Source organism: Coffea eugenioides, chromosome 2, assembly GCF_003713205.1.
Source record: "Coffea eugenioides isolate CCC68of chromosome 2, Ceug_1.0, whole genome shotgun sequence".
NCBI classification, from domain to species: domain Eukaryota; kingdom Viridiplantae; phylum Streptophyta; class Magnoliopsida; order Gentianales; family Rubiaceae; genus Coffea; species Coffea eugenioides.
The window spans coordinates 30,788,963-30,798,334 of record NC_040036.1 but is presented as its reverse complement, the minus strand read 5'-3'; the positions used below and the strand labels follow the sequence as shown (position 1 = coordinate 30,798,334).

General features: G+C 33.8%; 1 protein-coding gene across 1 annotated transcript; it reads right to left on the bottom strand.

Moving 5' to 3' along the window:
- Positions 1-105: 105 nt before the first annotated feature.
- Positions 106-7,595, bottom strand: LOC113762287 (furcatin hydrolase-like). Its single transcript, XM_027305673.1, has 13 exons — positions 7,416-7,595; positions 7,154-7,223; positions 6,968-7,026; positions 6,746-6,821; positions 6,458-6,535; positions 5,456-5,543; positions 5,050-5,317; positions 4,802-4,917; positions 3,650-3,867; positions 2,370-2,401; positions 1,990-2,092; positions 1,784-1,886; positions 106-503 (listed from the first exon to the last, which is right to left on the bottom strand). Exons 1-13 carry the CDS (start codon positions 7,578-7,580, stop codon positions 338-340), a joined length of 1,542 nt encoding a protein of 513 aa, XP_027161474.1. The 5' UTR covers positions 7,581-7,595; the 3' UTR covers positions 106-337.
- Positions 7,596-9,372: the final 1,777 nt, after the last annotated feature.

Here is a 9,372-nt window from a genome sequence, read left to right as displayed (position 1 = left end):
GCCAGATCCTTTTTTTTGACAAAAAAAAAAACTAGGGACTCCAGTGAAAACATTGCGCTTCGCGATGTCAAACCAACCTACCACATCAAACATCAACAACTCAACTGAATTTAATTACTAAACTACTATTACTTTCATTTGGGAGCTGACAGAATTTCAAGCCTCTCAAGTAGTAATACAAAACTTCTGGCACAAAGTTTACATAGCTTGTAACTATGCATAATTATTTTCGATACGTACAACTAAGTAACACGAGCCTGTCTGTCGAAGCCTTACTACTTGCTAGGGACATTATTTTGGAATGAAAAGTAGGGTTCAATTTTTGCAACTGATTATATTACTCGAGGAATTGCTTGAACCAAAGAGCTGAATGCTTGGGGTGCCTTTTAAGTCCATTCTTAAAGTCAACATAAATTAAGCCATACTTCTCAGTGAAACCTGCATTCCATTCAAATCCGTCTAACAACGACCATACTAAGAATCCTCTTACATCAACTCCCTTCCTGCCAAAAAAAAAATAAAATTTGTAAGCATATTTAAGATATATATTTTTTCTCTTTGTCCTCACCTACTAAATTTTGCTAGGCATATTTATCTAATTCCTAAAAATTAAAAGATATTATACTAAGAACAATGGTTCTGTTATAGATGCGTGAAGTTACAAATGTCAGTAGCAACGGATGGTAGTAAATTTTTTTTTTTAAAAAAAAAAGAATAAATCTTATATATACTGTATATTATTACCGTTAGACTCATAGTACATGTACAAAAGTTAAATTTCAGATTCAAAATTTGTTGTTATATTCATCCAAAAGTGACACTATACACATATCAGAAGATTAATCCAAACAACCAAAAAAGTAAAAATAAAAGGACATCAAATAAGACATGGAAATGACAAAATGGAGTTGGTTAAGGCGACTTTACAGTTACAGTGCAACCCAAACCTTTCTATTACCGCAATATGACATGAAAGGGCCCGCTGTTTTAAAGAACGAGAATTGAGTGGTCTTTTTCTTTTGGCAACATTGTCATGCAACCAGATAAAAAAAAAAATTGCAGATTAGCTAACTTTGGCAACTTGTGGCCAAATTTTTGGGGTTTAAGAATTACCATCTTCAGTTTTCCTTTCACTAGATAAGGCCATGAGCTTTCTTTCTTTCTTCCCCTTTATGAGCTTTCTTTCATTATATTAGTCACTTGAAGTTTCTATTTGGTAAAGGGTCGTCCCTTTTGTATCAACTATCAAGCCATTTTAGTCTTCACAATAGGTCCTTGTGTCAAGTGGCAATGTTAATTAATCGGTCCAAACAATATTATGTAAAAGATTAACCTTCTCCAAAGTTACTTATGAAAAGTTAAACATAGTTCACAAAATCAAGTGTAGCAATTGAAAACAAAGATTAAAGAAACAAACGACGGATTGACCATAAAAGAATACTTTACTATCTCAAATCAACTAATCCTCAACACAAGATATAGCGTCTTCTATGAATATATGCAATCTCTTAAACAAAAGAAATTGTTCATAACTTTCTTAGGTTATCGATCTGTTTATTAAGAAAAAGAAGATGAAAGCCTTTTTTTTTTTTTTTTGGGTTTCTGTGAATGCAACTAAAGTACCCACTTGACCTGTTATAGAATTTGAGCAAGCTTGATAAAAACATGGAACCTTTGGAACGATTTCAGGAACTTCTTAATTAGAGATTTAGCCCTTGAAATTTAATGTAGACATGGGCAAAAAGATTCTTTAATTAATTCTGCAAACAAGAAGTGCACTTACTCAAGGGCTGCCTTCACTGCCTCGAGATGGTCGATATAAAATTTGATCCTCTTTGTATCATGGGTCGCTTGCTCAAGACTATTTATATGGCTTTCAGCATATCCTGGTCGTTGTGCAAATCAATTTGAGCTATTTGAGTAAAGTGAATTTAGGTGATCATATGCTAGAAAGTAATATAGTAATATTCTATTTGTTCTCCTTCTCACCATTCTCGGTAACATAGATTGTTGGATTCTGGTAGTTTTTCTTCAAATAGACAAGCAGCTTAGCAAGCCCTTCTGGATAAACAAACAAATATTCTGCTCCGCTCTACAAATCAACAGAAATTAATTGGGGAAAAAAATAAGGATATAGGTTTTTTTTTTTAAAAACCAAACTGTCACTTTCCATCGATTGAGTAAAAATGTTAGCACAAGAGATGAGAGTCAGCTACAAAAATCTATACTATTTACATAGTTACAAACAAATTCAATAAAGATATAGGTTAATTCAGCGTTCGTAGGTTAAAAACAGAAAAGGACTTTCCTTCCTTAAAATGCCATCTCTTTTGACATTTTTAGCTCATATAGGTGCAAAATGAACTTACCGGTTCCCCAATAAGTCTTCCATCCCGTATTACTGTCAAACAAGAAATAGAGGGTCATTTAGGCATAATCAAATTGAATTGAAAATCTAGTCCGTACTGAAAATCACTTTTGCTCCCTTTGTTTAAGTTTTACCACATTTGATCTATTAACAAATGTTCCTCTCTTCATTCCCCACATTTATATTTTGGCAAGTTCATTTCTTTATATGTCTCAAACAATACATTTTCGAGACTACTCTAGAGATGCAAATTTGATAAACATAAATAGTCATGTTAATGGATAGTGTTTAGATTGGATTCCTTTGATCCAGATCTAAACTCATTAAATTTAGCTAAATCAAGGCTCTTATGGGAACCCTAATGGATTTGAGTATCCAATGGGTATCCGTGGATTTTTTTTTTAACATAATATGAAAAACTAAAGTAAAAATATTTTGAAAATAAATAGAATTCAAAGATAACATAAATATCATCCAATTTTTATTTTCAAATAATAAAATTAACATTCAAAATGTTAAATGCAATATTATAAACTCAAAGAAAGAACTACTATCAACTAAAACTATTTATTTTCAAAACTTCATCTGCATTTATATTCAATATTTTATTTGTTTGCTTTTACTTTTCTCCTCTTCGTGAAAAGGTTTATACCAATTATGCTAACATAAAATATTAGATTATTTTATAAATAAATAAATATACATACATACACACACACAAACACAATGAGTTTGGTAGTCTAGTATGGATTTGAATTTGGATTTGGATCATGAAAAACCAGACAAGACCCTATTCAAACTCGTAAGATTTAGGTCTGGATAGGGTTCATGTATGATTAGTTAAATCTAAATCCTATCCAAATATATAGGGTTTGGGTTAGATTTGGGTAAGATCCGACCTACTGATATGCCTAAACATAAGGGACTAAATCTACGAAAGTTGAAAGGTGAGGGACAAAAATTGGAATTGTTCATAACTTAAGGAACCATATGCATAGAAATGAAGCATGAGGGATCAGCTCAAAAAGTCCTTCAAGATGGGAACCAAATACTTAATTACTATTAACTCTCGCACTTATTTCTTTTTTTTTTGTCCACAATTAGTTATAATGATAATATTAATTCCAAAAGAGCAAGGCTTCTCTTCCCACTCTAGTAATCTTTGAATGTCTAAATAAACAGGGTGAGGTCTATACCCAACCTCACCACTTTAAAAAAAATATTAATTTGAGCTATTTACCAGTGATATTAAAAAGGATATTATTAATTTGAGCTATGTACCTGTGATATTAACTTGCATGTCGGTTGAATAGCTCATATGAACACTATTATCCTGGGGGGCATCATAAGCAAACATGGAAGTATAGTAGTTCAATCCCAGGAAGTCTAAGGACCCTTTGATCAACAATTTCTGTTCTTCAGTAAATTTTGGTAAGCGTTCCCCCACTGAGCTACGCATGCTTTTTGGATAGTCACCAAAAGTGAGTGGATCAAGAAACCTATCAAAACCATAAGACTCGTGTTAAAAATTTGAAGGTTAATACATTATGCAAGCAAGATACTAATTGAAGAGTTCATGTTAATAAACAATGGCGGAGCCAGAAAAAATTTTTAGTGGGGACAAAAGCAACACCAAAATTTTTTACCTACTCTTTTTCTAGTTTTTAAAGGAAAAAAAAATTCACCAACAAGTAGAAATGATGCATATATTCCATGAAAAATATAAAAAGACAAATTCAAAATTATTAATGTAATAATAATTTTATTTCAAAAACAAACTAAACTATTTAAAATTGTTCACTGCGAGTTTTTATATTTTGATAACTAATTTGGTTGTGGAAGTAAGAATGGCTCTCGATTATGGAGGGAAAATGGCGGACCAGTGGAGGGAAGAGAAATTGGAAAGTGAGGACAAAGGATGTAAATGATATGATTAGAAGAATTGATCAAGAAAAATAGTAGCTAGCTGCTTGGTTGTAAAAGGCAATGGCTCTCGGTTGTAGGGGAAAAATGGGGGACTCGGTTGTGGGGGAAAAATGGGGGACCAAAGGAGGAAAGGGAAATTGGGAATGGGGCCCAAAGAAAGTGAATGATATGATTGATACTTGCAAGTTGAAATGAAAAAGCTTTTTTTAGCTTATTTCAAATGGAATTTGTGCCCCACGTATCTTTTTAAAATTTTAGTTTATGAACTAACTTAAAAAATCACGTAATTCTTTCACATCCTTTCTAAGAAAATTCTGGAGCACACTTAAAATTATATTAAAATTGTATAAGTATTATAGGAATTACGGGCCCCCACTGCCTCCACCTTAAATTCGCCCCTGTTAATAAATATGGTCTTGTATATCATATCAATATTATTAATTTCAACTCTCAAGGGAATAATAATACTAGTTGGGAGAAGAAATTAGCTCCTAAAATGGTACTCACCATCCAAGGAAAAAGTCCTGGGTTCTTTGGGCCGCAATTGCATCAGCCTTCGAATCGGAGTAAGGTACCCACCAATTTGCTATCAGCACTATTCCTATCTGCCCCTTTTGAGATGGCTTCAGAGTAGAAAATCCAACTAAATATTTAATATCTCTCATTGAAAAACCAAAAATGTTTTTCTTGCGGAGAAATTATAGTGTAAGAAGCATAATAAATACGAACACTAACCAATTAATGGTTGTAGTTACCTTGTACTTCTCTCTGTACAGTTTAGCAGCTGTTGCATGACAAAGGATAATATGGTGGCCAACCAAATATGGCTCAGTTGAAGAATCCCCTTCAGGGCATCCTCTGTTCATCCATGCCGAACACCTTCCTGGAGCTATGGCGCTTGGAAAGGTGCTACCGTCATAACCAATTGTGGCAAAAGACCATGGTTCGTTGAAGGTCAACCAGTGCTTGACCCTATCACCGAATTCTTTGAAACAAAGCTCAGCAAAATCTCGAAAATCATCCCTGCCAGTTAAATTACAAATGTTAATGGAATCGAACTCTGTAAAATAAATTTGATTTGATTACGATTATCCATTTGTAACTTTCTTCGTTTATTTTAAAAAAAAAAAAGAAAAGAAAAGAAAAGGAATCTTGACTTACACAATATTAATATTTAGAAAACCACCATATTCATCCTCTAGGGCTTGTGGAGTATCCCAACTAGATAGTGTCACAAAAGGTGTTATGCCTGTTTTAACACAAAATCAATGGTATCAGTAAATGAAGAAAGAATTGCCATGGTCCCCTCTGTTTTAGTTTGGCAAAATTCTTGCTTAACTAGAACTTTAAAAGAGTGGACACTAAACACAACATCAAGGTATTGAAAAGAAAACGGAACGTAAAAAAGTGGTCTAGAGCATCTATAGTTAAGAAAAATAAAGAGGAAAAATTAAAAGTAAAGTTATGCCCCCTGTGAAAATTAATCTTTAATATCATCCAATTGCCCTGTTGCAACTTTGCCAAAGTTGCAGCTTCAAATGCAGTAATTGCGTGAGACTGTTTAGGGACAATTTGGAGAAGGGGAATAAGAAGATTCAAAATTCATAACAATGGTGTAAGTTTTGAGAAATTTGTGAATGGGGCATGGATAACTATTCAAGAATTAAAATAACTAAAAACTTTATTACTAAATGACTAGTTATCCTCATAATAATATGCACTCCATTAAATAGAAAAATTCACGGTAACAAATGAAAATGCGTACTTCGGTCAATATAAGTGTATATTCAAATAAACACGGTTATATATATGCGCATACTAGCATCTGCACATTGGAGTAACTAATACCCCTATTACAAATTTTCCAAAACTTGTACCAATCTCATGAATTTTGAATCATTCTATTCTCTTTGTTCATGTTCCCCCCCCTTCCCCCCCCCCCAAAAAAAACCCCCTCAACACCCCCAATTTTAATTACCATGTAGAACTCAATTTGTCTTTATTTGGAGTTTTGGTTAAACCACATGATTCGTACCTTCATAAACTTATTAGTTTGTTTCCTATGATAGGATAACACATAATAATAGACTTCTCTTAGTTATCAGAGAATAAGAGATTATGTAGAATACAATTATGCAGAACACATTGAGAAAGCATCCTAACCCTTTGATATTAACTCATTGATGAGGCTGTTGTAAAAGGCAATGCCTAGCTCGTTCACTCCTCCACTCAGCTTCCCATCTGAAATCAAGAAGCGTGGTAAGCATACAAATTATCAAAGGACTGATTGAAAAAAGCATTTACTATTGCACATATGTGCAGCTAACCAAATGCATAGTAAATATGAGTATATGACTAGAAAGAAATCTGATGAATAACTACTATAATTGGATATTTGACAGATGATAATTAGCCTTTTGACTAATACATTAAAAAAAAAATTCATCTTACGAGGCAAAACTCTGGACCACGAGATGGTAAATCTGAAACCAGTTATGCCTATGTAGTCCATCAGTTGTACGTCTTCCTGTCAACATAAATCATATGCAGTGAGGATTCCAAGAGCAGTATTCACAAAAAAAAATAATAATAATAAAAAGTTTTACATCAATTGAAATTCTAAAGATTGAATATAGCCCACTGATCTAATGCATTAATTATTGTATACCAAACCTTGTAACGATGATAGAAATCATTAGCCACATCTCCATTGCTGCGATCTTTTAGATTCTCTGCAGCAAGCACCGGTGGAATGTGATTCAAAACTTTGTCATTCTTTTAACATCATTGGAATTTTTGGTTATTTCTTTGAGTTGTAGACTAGTTATTGAGAGACAGAGAGAGGGAGAGAGAAGAGACCTGGATATTTGTGGAAAAAAGTATCCAGTATACTTGGTCCTTTTCCATCTTCGAACGCTGCTCCTTCATACTGCAGGCCATGGATTCATGACATGAGTGTATATTTCAGCTAAGAAAGTAGCATTTCGGGTGTTTTATCTTTTAACTGATGGGTAGAGATGAAAAATGATGGTTCACACAGGAAATTAAGTCCAAGAATTTTGAGGGATTAGAAAGACACAGCCGAAAGATTAGGAAAAAAAAAATATGGAAGGTGGCTTACCTGATAGCCAGAAGAAGAAGCACCAAATATGAAACCAGGCGGAAAACTACTGCGATTGAATGGAGCGGTTACAATATGACTTGGTTTTTGCGACTGATGAACAAAAAGCTGAATAAAGATTGCCAAGATTAAGAAGCCAAGCCCAAGATAAACTCGAGATGACATAGCTCAGTACCGTGAGAAGAATCTCGAAAAGCTCAGGAGTGGGTTGATGGACTGTCCCTGAACAATACCGTCACGAGACTCAATAAAGAGGCTGAAAAAGAGCCACGTCGCCAAGCACCACAAGGGAGGTAAAACGTGCTTGTTCCAATTAGTAAAGATATTTTTAAAAAATAATAATTTTGGATTTGTCCCATCCTAATGGATTGCGCTTTCAACTAAATTCAACTTTCAAAAGTTTGAATTTTGAATTTGGTAGTAAACTTCAAATTAAAATTGGGAAAATCGATTATTCAACACACAACGTTCAACATTGGCGGTGATTGTTCAACACTGGTGGAGAGAACTAGGGACCGCACTAAAATTATTGCCGGGTAAAAAACAAAAAATAGCTTAGAACATCGATGGAAAAAAAGCCACACGAATGTTGATCTGACGACAACATAATTTCCCTGAACGAGTGAGCCCGGCATGGGGAGTTTTTTCTAACCTTTAAATTGTAGGCTGTTGGGTTGATGTAGCCTGGCATCCATTTGCCAAAAGCAAACGTAAGCACAGCAGGCACTTGGAAATTTTTTCTTTTAAACTAAACTAAATGTCTTTTTTGTGTTTGGATATTAAATTATTTAAGATAATTTTATAAAAAAAAAATATTATATCATTTTTTTTATGTGATGTATATAAGATAAAAAGTGATTGAAAAATGTGTTAATGATACAAGCAAATCAGTGGGAGTGTTGGATAGCACTTATTTCAAATAATATTTCGCTTGCATTATAAACACATTTCCAACCTACCTTTTTATATTTCTAACCACCTTTTTATCTCACATATATCACATCACAAAAAGTGTTACAGTAATTATTCTAAATAATATTTCAAACAATATCCTATCCTAGTACGTGTAAATAAGATGAAAATAATATATAATCCAAACACTAGTAGGAGTCAATAGGGATGGCAATGGGGGCGGGTGCCCGCGGGGGGCTCTCGGGGCAGGGGTTGGAGCAGGGGATGGGGCGGGGGCGGGGGCGGGGGGGAATTTTTTCCCCCGGTTTAGAAACGGGGCGGGGGGGGGGGAGTATACCCCCGCCCCGCCACCCGCAAAAAAAAAGTATATATATATAAATAAATATATATAATATGTAATTTAATTAGTTATAAACTTATGATAATGATATTATTAGTTAAATGTATTATATAATATATATTAGTGTATGTAATATAATTGATATTATCAATTATATGAATAATTAGACATGTCTACTAATAGAATTTATCAATTAGTTATACTAAATTTACTAATACATTTATACTAAATTTCTAATTACACTTAATAGAATAACACTTTTTTTTCAAAAAAAAACACAAACACAATAATAAATTAGTGATTGTATTTGTACCAAAAGTGAAAATTTGACTATTTTAGTTGTATTTATTTCATCCTGTTGGATTGTATTCAAATAACTTTTGTTTGATTGTTTTTATGAGTTTCAATTGTAAAATTACAATGAATAATAACTTGATGATGTGTTGATATTTTAGTACTTGATTATTTATTAAAATTTAACTATAATAAAATTTTATTAACCCCACGAGAACAATTTTATTAACTCCGCGGGAGAAGCGGGGCGGGACGGGGGGAGTGGGAGGCGGGAGACGGAGCAGGAGTCGAGAGAAATTAATAGGCAATGGGGCGGGGGGTGGGGGAGGGGTCCCCCGCCCCAACCCCGGCCCGTTGCCATCCCTAGGAGTCAAATTATTGTGGTGCCACTGTTTGATAGGGACCAAGTTT

Coding starts and splice junctions, on each gene's coding strand:
- LOC113762287 (XM_027305673.1), bottom strand. CDS start 7,580: ATGTCATCTCGAGTTTATCTTGGGCTTGGCTTCTTAATCTTGGCAATC. Junction 7,224..7,415: donor CTTCTTCTTCTGGCTATCAG/GTAAGCCACCTT, acceptor CATGGCCTGCAG/TATGAAGGAGCAGCGTTCGA. Junction 1,887..1,989: donor AATCTATGTTACCGAGAATG/GTGAGAAGGAGA, acceptor CACAACGACCAG/GATATGCTGAAAGCCATATA.